The sequence below is a fragment of the Psammomys obesus genome, unplaced genomic scaffold (genome assembly GCF_907164565.1).
Source record: "Psammomys obesus unplaced genomic scaffold, mPsaObe1.curated_primary_1811, whole genome shotgun sequence".
Classification (NCBI taxonomy): domain Eukaryota; kingdom Metazoa; phylum Chordata; class Mammalia; order Rodentia; family Muridae; genus Psammomys; species Psammomys obesus.
The window spans coordinates 7453914-7467850 of NW_026585698.1; the positions used below are offsets into that span (position 1 = coordinate 7453914).

At 44.8% G+C, this 13937-nt stretch overlaps 1 protein-coding gene across 1 annotated transcript in view; it reads left to right on the forward strand.

Annotated features, from left to right (window-relative positions):
* The window catches only part of Rtkn2 (rhotekin 2), a 58718-nt gene that overhangs the window by 6240 nt on the left and 38541 nt on the right, over positions 1-13937 (forward strand). The window contains exons 3-4 of the mRNA XM_055598976.1: positions 8582-8640; positions 12978-13031. Coding sequence (XP_055454951.1) covers positions 8582-8640; positions 12978-13031 — 113 coding nt within the window. The remainder of the gene's footprint in view (positions 1-8581; positions 8641-12977; positions 13032-13937) is intronic.

A 13937-nucleotide genomic window follows, 5' to 3' on the forward strand; every position in this document is an offset into this window, starting at 1 on the left:
ATACTAAGGATAATAGCAGCTTAGATAACTTGAATTGAGCGGCCCACGGATTATAAACATAAATGGAAGGAAACTTACAATAGTCAAGAACGGCCCTTCCTATAGTGAGAAAGTTCCGGTGGAGGGTTTGGTGTCCTCAGAATGTTGGTAACTGGTTCCAGCCAGGGCTTGCTGCTCAGTTTCTGGTCCTGTGGTACCTGTCATTCCATACTGTCCTTGTGAGTAGATGGAGCATTTGTGTGTCCTATTGTATCCTATTTCACCGACAATGCCAAGTCTTACCTGGACCTTGGGTGAACTCAGTTTAGAGGATAGATTTCAGTCCGTCCCTGGTTGTCTGTAGTTCTGGTCCAAGTGAAAGGCCTCTCTGTGTGCTTTATTGGTCTTTGGGTGGGGCACTGTGCCCCTCCATTAAATTCCTTAAAAATAAGGTATAGACATGTCAGAGAAGGTTTCTGTAAGTGTGAAACAGGCATAGGGTTGCAATGCAGCAGACATCTCTGTCTATATCTTCGCTCACCGTAGATGCTGGAACCTTCGTGCTTTAGTCCTTGAGTTGTGTTATGTGGGGATGATAAGGTAACATCTCTTTGTAGATTATATGTATAAACCCGATGGAATGTTTAGCACTCAACATCTCTTCTTTGTATTGCATGCCCCAGCATTACCCATAAAATTATGCCAGGCTCAGCATCCAGGAAGACCTTTGGAGGCTGATGTTCCTAAGCTGGACCACAGGTCAGGAGAGGATGTGCTATGAATCAGGAGCTGTGCCAAAGTTAGATGCCAACAGCACACTGCAGAGCAGAATATTTTTGAAGCACAGCTTGTGCATCTAGAAGGTGGTGACGTTTGGGTTACAGGCTTGGCTTCTATGAGGATTCATTTGAAAGGGAGGGATCATTTAAATGGTGAAATTTGAGAAGCCTTGCTTTAAGAGAAGGTGAGACTAGGCATTCACTCTTATATCACCATTTCTCTAGTTCTGGGATAGTCTTCTGAGACCCATATTTACCCCTATTTACCACTCCTCAGGCAATTGTGACAAATTGTGAGTTTAACATTTTGTTGACTTGTCATCTTAGCTTTTCTGGAGTGATGACTTATAAAGAGATCAAGAAAGCCTAATCCATATTAGATTTATATAGCAAAGGTGGGACCTGTGCTGAAAATATGCACAAGTTTCTGAGTTTTTCTTTTCTCCCCTCACAAATGAAAATCCCTTTTTCTGCGCATATACATATTTATATTTTCATCATTCACATGAAAGCACTGTAGCCCCTTTACTGACATTTCTGGGATTCAGATGATTCCTGGCTCTTCGTGTGATCCATCTGTTTATAGCTTCTTTCTGTATCTGCGGATACAGCCTGATGCATTATATTTGGTCAAATATAATGGGAGTTACAGTTCTTGCTTTCTCATAGTTCCAGTTGTGAGCTTAGCCTTTAAGGGCTGAGCCATCTTCTCAGCCCCACTTCTTGCCATGACTTTTATTGGCCAGAAGTCATTGCAGGGCTGGTGAGAGTCCTCCCACAGCTTCTTCAGTTCCTTGAAGAAAATGACATAGACCCTGCCATTTGATTAGTCAGGTTCGCCAAGCAGCTGACACTTTTGTAAGCTTACTGAGCACTGGACTCCGATGTCCCTGTTGGAAGGGCGCAGTGTGACAGTGTATGATCTCAGGGCCACACAAGAATCTGCAGCAAACACATTTCCCTTGGAGAACCAGGGGTCTGTTTCTTAGTTTGTTTAGTGCTTGAGGGAGATAAAAAGTGCTTTAATATATTTACATATATATGTATGTAGTGTATGTATATATTATCATTGGTTAAAATACCATTTTAATGGAAAGGATACCAGTCTTAACTCCTCTAAAATTTTACAATAAAATGTCAGAAATTTTCATAGACTCTAGATTGGTGGTTCTCAGCCTTCCTAATGCTGCGCTCTTTTAATGCAGTTCCTCATGTAGCAATGACCCTCCAAACACAAAATTACTTTCATTGCTACTTCATAGCTGTGATTTTGCCACTGTTATGAATCTTAATGTAAATGGCACGTATTTCCCGGTGGGCCTGGGGGTTGCGACCCACAGACTGAGAACCAGGTCTCAGTGCAGACCCGGATCAGTGCGCAGTGGTATGGCTGAGGAGCACCTGGTGTGAGCTGGCTCTTGTGGACTGAAGGTGAGGAGGAGGAGGAACGAAACTGCTCCCCCCAAAAACAAACGGCAAATGCAAGCCTCCAGGGAAGGACGAGCTAAAGAGGACAGAGAAGAAATGCGCTTGGTTGATGATTTACGAAGGGTTAGTCATTTCCTTCTAAGCAAAAGGGAGCCGTGTTTGGGGGAACAAAATAATGAAGTGGCCACATGTTAAGACAAATGGCTAAGAACAGGGAGACACAGAGACAGCAGTGATCTAGTATGAAATAGTGCTTGTCTTTGTCATCAAAGGACAGGGCCTCAGTGTGTAAACCTGGCTGGCCTTGAACCTACTATGTAGACCAGGCTGGCCATGTACTCACCGCATCTCACCTGCTTCTGCCTCCCTACTGCTGAGATAATAGATATGATCCACCATGCATGAAATAACTTTTTTAAAAGGTTTACTTTACTTTTAATTGTATGCGTATGTGTGTATTTGTATGTGTGCGTGCGTGCGCATCTGCTTCCATGGCTAAGGTTGCCCTTGACAACCAGAAAAGGGTACCAGATCCCCTAGAGCTGGAACGACAGGTTGTTGTGAGCGCCCCCCAGTGGTGGGTGCTGGGATCCAGACTCCAGTCCTCTTTAAGAGTAAGCACCCCTGGAGCCGTCTCCCCAGCGCCTGAAATGACTTGATTAGATAGAAAGGAGGAAATGCAAACCAGTGGATGAGTTTCTCACAGCCTTACTCCTGGGTCTTCACTTAAAGTGCTCGGTATCATAAACCACCACCGGCAGCTGGCAGAAACCACCAGGTTATCTCACTTTAGTCAAAGGCTTTTAAAACCAAGGCTGCAGGACACCTGCCCCATTTGTTAACTTCTGTCTACCGGAATTGAAAACAGAAAGTCTCTGCAGTTACAGGCGGCGGCGGAGGGCGCCCCTGTGCCCCTTCCAAGTTACAGTGAAAATTCAGCTTCACCTTAACAGCAGCCACCTTTCGTGTCCCGAGGTCACCACTGCCTCCTGTTGCCCACAGTGTCTCAGTTTGCCTGCTTCTGCCTTTAAAAAAAACCCTCTTCTTTATCAGGAGCGCTTTCCTAGATAAGCATCGAGTGTGTTCGCCCGTTGGTTAATCTCTCGGCACCTTCGCTCCTGCACCGCCTTCTCTCTGAGTGCCTGCCAGCACGCATCATTCTGCAAACAGGACGTTCGCACCTGAGCAGTTTGGCATGTGTCTGTCTTTAAGAACATGTGTCTGTCTTCTGCACAGTCAAAATACGACTCCGTGTGCAAAATGTTAATAATTTCGTATTTTTCTATACCCACCCTTATCCGATTGCTCACAAATCCCTCACAGTGGTTTATTTTTTTTTTTAATACTAGAATTTGATTAATTTTTATGCAGTGCGTCTGGTTACATCCCTTTGGTGTCTTTTAATTAACCTTTTCTAAAATTCCCATGTCCTTAACGCTTTGAAGAGTCTAGACATTTCAAACCTCTTAAGCGTACTACCGTCCGCACTGGTCCCGAAGTTTTCTTTCGTTGTTCTGGAGCCTTGTCTGTGTTCTCACTGTGGCTGGGAGCTGACTGTAGGGCCTGACGGCCTTGAACCCATGGCTCTATGCGAGGGCCAAGTAAAGCCCAGACTCGGTTCCTTCTCTGTTCTTGATTTGGAGCTGCATTGCCCAGGCGGACCTTGAACCGGTGACCCTGCCCCAGCCTTCCTAGCGATAGATTATAGGCCGGTGCTGCAGAGCATGACTTATACCTGGAACTGAGTTCAGCTTCTTGCTGCATTTTTTTCTCTCTCTCTGCCTTTTAGAAGTAGAGTCTGAGTGCCGGGACTGGGTGAGGAGGGTATCATCCAGCGAGCTTTACCGTTAGTGGCTCCATCACTCCTTTCTAACCCTCCCCTAAATCAGTTATGCAGCGGGGTTTGCAGCATTTGATTCTGTCCCTCAGTCCCCATCGGCTGCAGTCCCCATCAGCTGCAGTCCCGCAAAGGATTTCCGTCTGCTTTTAGTAACCGCCTGACTCGGTTTTTGCTGTCCAGACTCTCGTGGGTGTGGCCAACCAGGAGCGCTTGGTTGGCCCACACGGCCCTTCCCTTACAGAAAACTGACTCTTCCTCCGCCAGAAGACAACTTTTGCCAGTGGCTCCTCAGCTCTGGTGGATCTCAGGAACCCCTACCCCTTACGTGCTGGACCCTTGACTGGCTCTCACGAAGGCATCCACAGCCGCTGTGAGGTCTTGAGTGCAGGGTCCTGTCATGTCCAGAAGGCACTGTTTGGCTCTGGTTCTCCCCGACCTCCGGCCCTTAGCAATCTTTTCTGCCTCCGTTCCTGGGCGGCCCCTGCAGTGGCACACAGCACACCCGCTTATTCTCTGCGCTTGGCTTGCGCTGTTCTGCGTCCACCAAAGAAACTTCTTTCATGAGGTTTGGGAGCTGCCCTGATTTGTGTGTAGAGAGATCCGAATTTTTGGAGGGCATTTTGATGCCGTGTCCATTTAGCAAAATAACAGTAGTAGGTTCACACCTGGGATCCAAGAGCTCCCGACCAGATTGACAGTACCCTGCTCATGACTCTCCTCTTGTGCAGCGGGCACTAAATCGAGCAGAAAGTGGTGCCACTGTGGCACCCATGTGTATATCTTCCTGCACTGGACATTATTTTAGCTCACAGGGTTCCCAGCTGGCTAAGACCAGTGATAAAACCTGTTTCTTCTGTTTTCAGAAAAAAAAAAAAATTCATTTTAGAAGATGAGCTGTTCATTTTACCTGCTTTGCTTCTGTTGTTGTTTTTCGTTCGTTTGTTTTTTAATTTAAGAACTCTCGCCACTTGCACGGACCTTGGGCCCTATCCGTTGTGATCTCTTCGTACCCAATCGTTTTCATTCTTCGGATTCTTTCTCTTCTCGCCAGCTGCATCTTGAATCTGCTTGTTTTAATGTTGATTTACTCCTTCTGGTTCCGTTTCTCCTTCTTTCTTCTCACTGCGTATCTGCCTGTGGTTTATTCTTCCGGCCAAAGGTGGGTGTTTTATATTCTTGTAGTCACATTTACGGGCCTTGGTCCCCACAGGCCATGACCTGTTTTAGCTACACACGATTCATTCTGGGGTATTGTGTTTGAGTTGTATTATTTTCTCAATTTTGAAGATGTGGCCGCTAAAGTACATTTTCAGCAGATTCTCTGCTTTAGAGTGGCTTGGTATGGACAGGACGGTCTCTCTTTGGAGTTTATTACTCTGTTCATAATAATACAGTAGTGTTTTCCTGTAACAAGGCCCTGGCGGTGTAAGTGGATGTTGCTAGAACGGCTTCTTCGGTTTCTTACTCAATAGTGTTTTGTTTTTAGAGTAGTGAACCATATGGTGTGGGGAGCGCTGGTTGGCTGGCTTTCTGGTTCTTAGGTATGGTGTCATTTCTTAGGGTCTTAATGTTAACTGCTGTCTTTTTATTTTCAGGCCAAACTTCTCCCCCTGCGTGCCACTCTCCTCCACACTATTAACAATAGTTGAACCTCAGTAATTTTCAACCCCCCAGGACCTACTCTTCCAGGCTGGCATAACATTAGCTAGTGGTTACCTAACTCTGGGGGGTGAGGTCACAAGGAGGTCTTCCGTGTCTTCCACAGAGAGTGGTCTTTTTTCGGCAGCCTCTGTTTTCTTGTTGTGCTACAGGAGGGCTTGCTTTTTGTCCCTGGCGGGATGGTAGAGAGAACCTTAGATGGTGGTTTCACAGGGACTTCCGGTTAGGCTCTGCCCACGTTCACAGCTGTGTTTCTCCCTAACCCCCGGGCTCATCCCTGCAGCCAAGGAATCCGTGCTCACAACTTAGTGCTCATGTTCGAATGACATCTTGAAGAACTCCACAGGTTTTAGAATTGTCACTTGGTTCCGCAGTTGCGTGAGCTAACTGGGTATCCCCCTTCCCTTATTATGGATGCTGCCGGGCTAGCAGCAACTCCCTAAAGGAAGTTGATGGGTGAAGCCCAAAGCTGGAGTCCAGGTCTGCTGCATGCGCCAGCCATTCCAAGGATGTGGATGCATGCTTCCCACCCTTCCCAGCATCCATCCCAGGCGTTCCCGGCCAGGTGAGGCACTGAACTGGATGAGGTGCTCAGCACACAGCACTCACAGAGCTTCCATCTCAGCACTGTCCTCTGTCAACCCCCATCCCCCACCCCAGCCAATCCAGCTCTTCTCCACTCTTCAATGTCTGAAGTGCTTTATTTGGCCTTGTAAAAAAAGAATGTCATTTATAGGATTTAATTATGTGTGTCATTCAACATAAATTGTGAGTTTTTAATAGTGCCGAAATAACTTTGCAAGTTGGATGTGCCTGCCAGTCTTCACACTGCAGCCTCCTGCTTTATTGCTTACGTACTATAAGTTAAAAGAAGAAAGAGCCTAGATAGGAAGTGAAAATTCTGTACTTGTAGTAGTTCTATAACGAAACATGTATTTAAAGACGTTGCTGAATTCATTTCTTAGATTTTAGATGGCTTGGTGTCTATGGAAGGGGTAGGTATCACAGGGTGGATATAATCCAGTATATCATGAAGCTGTTACCATCACATATCAGAGCTCTAGGGTGGCTTTAAATTCCATGCTGTGCATTTCTGAGTGTTGCAGTTTTCACTTATTTGCATAAAGGTGGAGGGTTTTATAATCTGCTTTCAAACTACAGAATAGCATTTAGAATCCTCTCATTATTTCATTAAGAAAATGTAAAATATTGTTGCCATTATGCTATTTATTGTTACAATGCGCTAGTTTTGGCAAAGAAGTGCTGTTTAAAATCCCCATATGGAACAATATAAAACAGGCCAATCTGTGTTTACTCAGAGCATTTTCATACAGATTTTTGAGTACCAGAGTGGCAGGTTGGCGCCCTCTGTTGCTCATTTTCCGTACCTACAGGCGACTTTTTTGTTAATTTTGGTTACATATGTCTTTTAGGGGTTGTGGGGAGTTTAGTCAGTGGTAGAGTGACAGGCCCTGGATTTGGTCTTCAGCTCTGGAAAAAAAAAAAAAAATTATCATCTACATGTCTCACATGATGATGTTATAGACTCGGTTTGTTTGGGTAAGTACGCTCACGGAACTTTGTGATCGCAGCCTTCAGACTTGACATGACCGCTGTGGGTTTTCAAGCCAGTGTATCTCTAACTTAATAAAAGGGTCCTATGTAACAATTTGATTGTGAATTGGTAAAGCTTCCCGCTTCTTTAACCTGGAATGACAATTTTGAGAGTATTGGAATCGAAAGCAACTCAAGTTCCAGAAGTCTGAGGTTTGATTCTTCCCATCTTTAAAAACAGACTTAATTCTGGAAAATTTTGTGATGAATTGAATTTATATTATAATTTCAGAATATTTTTAGGTAATAACTCTGCAGGACTCTGATCTTTCTTTGTACTGTGTGGGCCCTGGAGATCAAACTCAGGCCCCCAGGTTTGACGGCAAGTGCCTTTACCCACTGAGCCATCTGGCCTTCCCTTGCTGTGTTTGTGAGACAAGGTCTCCCTAGGTAGCACAGACTGGCCTTCAGGGTGTGATCTTCTGGCTTGAATGGTACCTCACTTTGCTCTGAGTGATATGAAATCCTAATTTGGGGACTGGAGTTGTCTTACATCTCAGAATTTCCTTAAAAATGGTTTTCTGTTTTTCTCCCCAAATTCTATCCTCTCATATTAGTGTATAACATGTTTGTTATTTGGAACCTACAAGAAATGAGTTATTATGCCAAATGCACATAAATATAAGGTATAAGGTGATTTGGGGGAGTATTTTTCAGTGTTAGGGATCACAGCCCACAGAGTACCTGGGCAGCCCCTGACTCTTTTGGGTCAGGGGAGCTGATGAACTTGAAATTCAAGTTTTGAGATTACAGTTCCAGGGACAATACTGTCCATGGGGTTGAATGTAAAAAAGGCCATCCCCAGCCACACCTTTAATCCCAGCACTCAGGGAGGAAGAGGCAGTCGGAGCTTATGAGTCTGAGACCAGCCTGGTCTACAAAGTGAGTCCAGGACAGCAAAGGCTACACAAAGAAACCCTGTCTCAATAAATAAATAAATAAATAAATAAATAAATAAATAAATAAATAAATGGATGAATGAATGAATGAATAAATAAATAAATAAATAAATGAAAGAGAGAAAGAAAAAGGACACGTCATAGTACAACCAGTACACATTAGGAGGAATACTAGTTTGTGTAAACTCAAAAGAGATTATCTTGCTGTCTCCCTAATGGCTAGCTCTTGATTAAACGTCTTTTGAGCCAAGTACTTCACATTAGTCATTAGCATTCATAGGTACAACTTTAGTTTTATAGCTCAGCTGCTTGTAAAAGACTTGAAAAAAAAAACCTTATTTAAAAAGAGTTTTTATGATGTTGATGTGTTTTTCTCTCAATAGTGATGTGAGTTTTGAAAGTAAAGAAGGAAAATCCTGCAAAGGGAAGATCGCCCTGTCAGGTACGCTGCGGTCCTGTAGCTGTGTGTCGCCGAATGTGTCTGTGACTAGCGACTGGCCTTGTGTATTCTGTATTCCCAGTCTGCCCCCTTCCCCGCTCATACCCCCTTCAGAATATTTACCCTCGGTGTTTTTATCACTGTCTTCTCGGTGGCATGGCACTTCGTGGGTCGGGGAAACTACGCCATTGTGCAGGTTTTCCTTCTGTTGGGCTGGGGGGGGGGGGGGGGGGGGGGGGGGGGGGTGTGGAAGGTGTGTTAGGTGACCCACCAGCTCTAAGTGCCGGAGCTGGCCTGCAAACCCACAAGCCTTCTCTCCCTTGCTTTTCTGTTTCCAACGATTGTCCAAGCTGCAAGTTCTCGTGGGGAGGGAGGATGGGGGGGGGGTTCATTTTGTTTATCACGTTATCCCAGGGCCGCTGTCACCGGGATTGGCTCCTGGTGGTTGCTTGGCCACTATTGGGTAGACGGCTGACCACGTTCAGCCTGTGAGAACCAAAGTGCCCCAGCCCCACCAAGTTTTCCTTTCTGGCCCAGTTCTTTCCCTGGCCCTGTCTCCCGTCACACAAGCCATGCGCTTTAGGCAGATTTTTTTTTTTTTTTTCCTTCCCTTGTCAACACACACCTTGGTTGAGACACCTAATTGGGTTGTGAAATCGTGGCGTTTTTCTCCAGGATCTGTTTGCTTATCTTTAAACCCTCCCATTGCTGCTCCAGCGGGAAAGATGTTTCCTGTCAGCAGAGGGAGGAGGTACCTCGCCGCTAGATGGCGCTCAGGCTGTTGGTCTCAGTTTCTCCAAACTGTCAGCCCCTCGCTCCCCAGCTACAACCCCCCCACACACACAGTGGTGTGGAAATGCCACACAGTTAGGGTGGCAGGCATGCTGATGTCTCAGGTCAGCACACCCTGGAAACAGCAGTGTGGCCTGCGCTGTCCCCAGGTGATAGCCTAAGTCCGAGCGAGATGGAGCGCCTGCTGCTGTGTCACCTGGCCTGCCACTCAAAGGACTGTTCTGTACCACGGTCGCTCACAGACCTGCATCTTATTTAGGACCTCACTGGCAAAAAATCGAGGAACTGCCCTCATGCCCTCCGCTAAGCAAGAAAGAAGCGCTTCGCAAATTTCGGTGAACCACGTAAAAGCCTGTTGCATGTTTGTGGTTATCTCATGCCAGCCTCCTCCCGTGGCTGATGGGTCCTCTGCATCGATGGTGTATCACCTGTGTCCTGGTCATAATCCCCCTCGTGCCTGTGGCCGACATGAGGCCCACTGCTTTGACTGTTGTGTCCTTTTGCTGCCAAACAGGACATTCTCCTCTATGTTTAAGTACGTTCTAACATGAGTAGATTAAATATTGTCGATCTTAGCCGGGCAGTGGTGGTGCATGCCTTTAATCCCAGCAGGGGCAGGCCGTAAGTTCCAGGCCAGCCTGGTCTGCAGGGTGAATTCCAGGACAGCCAAGAACAAACAAACAAACTAACTAACTAACTAACTATATATGTTATATATTATAATGTACATATTATGTATGTAATATGTATGTATTAGCTCTTTAGAGGAGCTTTTCAGCCATCACTTAAACATTGTCTTCTTTCCTTGCGTCTAATGAGGCACCGCTCTGTAGGCAGATGAGGTAGGTGACCTGATCTGTGATATCTGCGGCTGACATCATCTGTTGTCGATTTGAGAGTGCTTGTTTACTGCCACGGCATTTAGGCGGGGTCTGAAGAAAAACACTTAAGTTAAAGGGGGCTTTTCATGATCACAGATACCTTCGTACAGGAGCCGAGGTTGTCTTCCCAAAATCTTTTTTGTTTCGTTTTGTTTTGTTTTATTCCTGAGACATTGTCAAATGAAATTAAGGTGAACCCCACAAGATAGGATGCGTGTATTATCAACATGATTTTTGGCAAACTGGACTTTTGCAGCCAAGTGTCATAAGTTACAGTGCAGTTCTAAGACTGCACTGTAAACAAGACAGACCCAGATTTTGCCTTTCTTGTACCTGTTTCCATTGTCCAGATCTTCATAATTATGAAAATAACGGGTTCACCCCCAGCTATCCCAAGCCAAATTCAGTGACTAAGCCAAATCAGTTACCCACACAGATCAGCCGTTTCACTTTTCTTTCTTTTTTATTTTTCATTTTCATATGTTCATATGCATGCTTGCATGTGTGTGGACTGTGTAAGTGCATGCCCATTCTCAGTTATTTTTTCGCATTATTATTTTTGAGGTAGGGTCTGTTGGTCAAACCCACAGGTCACTGGTGATAGGTAGTCTCTAGAGCCAGCTTTCTTTGGGGACTCCCCCCCCACTCTGAGGCTGGAGTTACAGCGGCTGCCATAGCCATCCGACATGTAAGTGGATTCTGAGACCCAAACTATGGTTGTGCAGCACGTGCTCAGCCACTAAGCCATTGCCCCAGTTTCTAGCTTTCCCATTTCCAAAATTAGAGTCTGGGATGTGATAGATCAAGCTAGCTATGCCGTCTTAGTTTGCCATAAAACTATCAACAAAGACATAGAAACGAAAAACAAAGGTGGGCTACGGTAAGCTAAAACCCAGCTGGTCGTTTGCCAGAATCTAGGTGTTTCTGTCATTCGAAGCTGGATCCTTTGCTGTCTGAAGAATGCGGGGCCAGCGGGGACACAGAGGAGCAATGTTCCTTCTCCCTTTGGTTATGTGGAGCTGAGGTGAGGCCTGGAGAAGGGCAGATTTGACCTCAGGCTGTGGGGAAGCAGCTAAGGAAGCGTGGGTCAGTGTCCTTTAATGAGAGGGAAGAGCTAAAACTTCCATACCCCGCCAGGACGGCTGTGAGTGAAAACCCTCAGCCACTGTGAAACGAAAGGAGGCAGCCATTATAGTCAAGCAAGAAGCGAGTTTGGACAGGCTATCGGCCAGGTTATAACTGTAAAACAATAGAGACCTTCCTATTAAAATCAAGAACAAAATAACACTGTCTATTATGTCAACGTAATTTAACACTCGTTTGGAATTGCCGCTAAAATAATGACTGAAAAACAAAGCTATTGAAAATGAATAGGCAGATTGGATACTCTTGAGGCTAATGAATGGCAGATGGATATGACCTAAGGGAAGTCACTGAGACACTTGAATTAAAACATTCAAGAAAATGTGACTAGATTTAGGATAAATAAATAAAAAGTGGTAGTTTTTCTTAAAAGCAGCAATAACTTGCTAGAGAACATAATGGAAAAATGTAGTTTACCATAAAATAACCACTCCCCTCAAGCATTAAATATGTAAGAATAATCTTAATTAAATGGAAGGGTAGGACCTGGAGACGTAGCTCAGTGGGAGGTTTTCCCTGAGCCTGTGGCTTGATCTCCAGCCCTCAAACAAACAAAAAGGGCCAAAGTTAGAATAATTGTTAAAAGTGAATATATTAGGTGAAGATAAAATACTAAAAAGTTATTAGTTTCCTGTACCAGTGGGTGGGCTCAACAGATAAAAGCGCTTGCCAGCAACCCTGATTCCCTGAGTTCAATTCCAGGGACCCACGCGATGGAAGGAGGGAACCAATTTCCACAGGTTGCCTCCGACTACACACACACATTCACAAAGTAAATGTTAAAAAACAAAAAGTTATGAGTCTCTAAGTTAGCTTGGATATTAAAATATTTGAAAGGGAACTTCCGCCAGAATTGTAAAATTCATATAAAGAACCAGTGACAGTCACGTGCCTCCGAAAGACAACAACCCTAGCATGGTGTTGGCATTGGGATGGGTAGTTGTTGATAACTGATCCAGTTCCACCCATGAAGTGTTTGGCCCAGGAACAGATACCAGCTCAGAAAGGCACAGCTACTAAGGCAGACATCACGAAGATGGGGGGGGGGGGGTGAGAAAGGCATAGATATGGAGCCAAAATAATCATTTAGAAGAAAACATTTTCATTTCAAATACCGCCCCCCCCCCCCATCATTTCACATATACTTAGTAACTTCTAAAAATACCACCTATAGATCTGGAGAGATGGCTCAGTGGCTAAGAGTGTCTATTTGCTCTCTGAAAGGACCTGCATTGGGATGGTAGTCTCTAGACGATGGCTCGGCTCCCGCGGATGCAGCGCCCTCTGCTGGCCGTCGTGGACGTCAGCCGTGCAAGTGGTCTAGAGCGGTCTTGCAGGCTCAACACCCAAACACATAAAAATAAATAAAAATTAAAAAAAAAAAAACCTCCAGGCAATAATTAGACAATGTGTTCTGTACATTTCTTCCTGTCTTTGGCGGGCACAATCTGTTATAGAATTCAGGGGTTCACCATCTTGGGTATAATAAAAATTACTAAAATAATTTTTTTTCCTTCTTTGTAGATATTCGAATACCACTGATGTGGAAAGACTCCGATCACTTCAGTAATAAAGAATGTATGTATGGCTTTCATTTGTAATTGGAAACGTTTTCTTTAGTGCGCAAGATGCAAATTTATGATTTTTTAAAAACTTTTTTTGAGGACAGAATTCTTTGGTTTTGCCGTCGATTGCTGCCATTTGGCAACAAGCACAGTGTTGGTGAACTGTTGTTTTCTGATTTGGGGCCTGCCTATCAGTTCCCTGATTCGGATTAAGATACCCGTGCTGACTACACGCTCCCATCATTGGTGGGAATTTGTGTGATGGGCTCAGTGTGGAGAGATGGGGAGAAAGGTAGAGTGCCCTCTTCCCCCATCCCGTCCTCCCTCCCTACAAAAAGCATGGAGTAAATCGGCAAAGGTGCCATTTTAATCTCTCTGATGACCCAGAAGGTCTGTGCTTTGCATTGGTAGATTATTTAAGAGGATGTAATGAAAGGTTTTTAGCTTTATGTTTCTGGGGGGCTTTTTTCATTTTGTTTTTTGTTTGTTTGTTTGTTTGTTTTTCTTCTTCACCATTTTATTGGATGCATGCAGTATTCACAACTCTTTGTACTGCTTGGATTGTGGATGGTTAACCTGAAATGTTCCCTAGCAGTGTGAGGCAAAGCCTGGCACCCTGATATCCCTTTATCTGCCTTGTCCTCTGTGATGGCTTTGTTCTTCATATTCCAAAAGCCGAGTGGTACTGGACATAATTAGTTTAGGGCGAAGAATCTAAATCAGGTTAGTGTTTGTTTTTCAATTAGGACACATAATTCACTTCACCAAGGAATGCATGTGGGAAATGAGTCAATCTTCCTGATTACTGTAGAGGATAAACTTTCCTAAAGAGCTCCGTGTTTCTCAAAAATGAGTTAGCCCTTTAATCACTCAGTGTTTTCGAGAACAGCACCAAATTGAGAGGCTTTGCAGCTGTTTT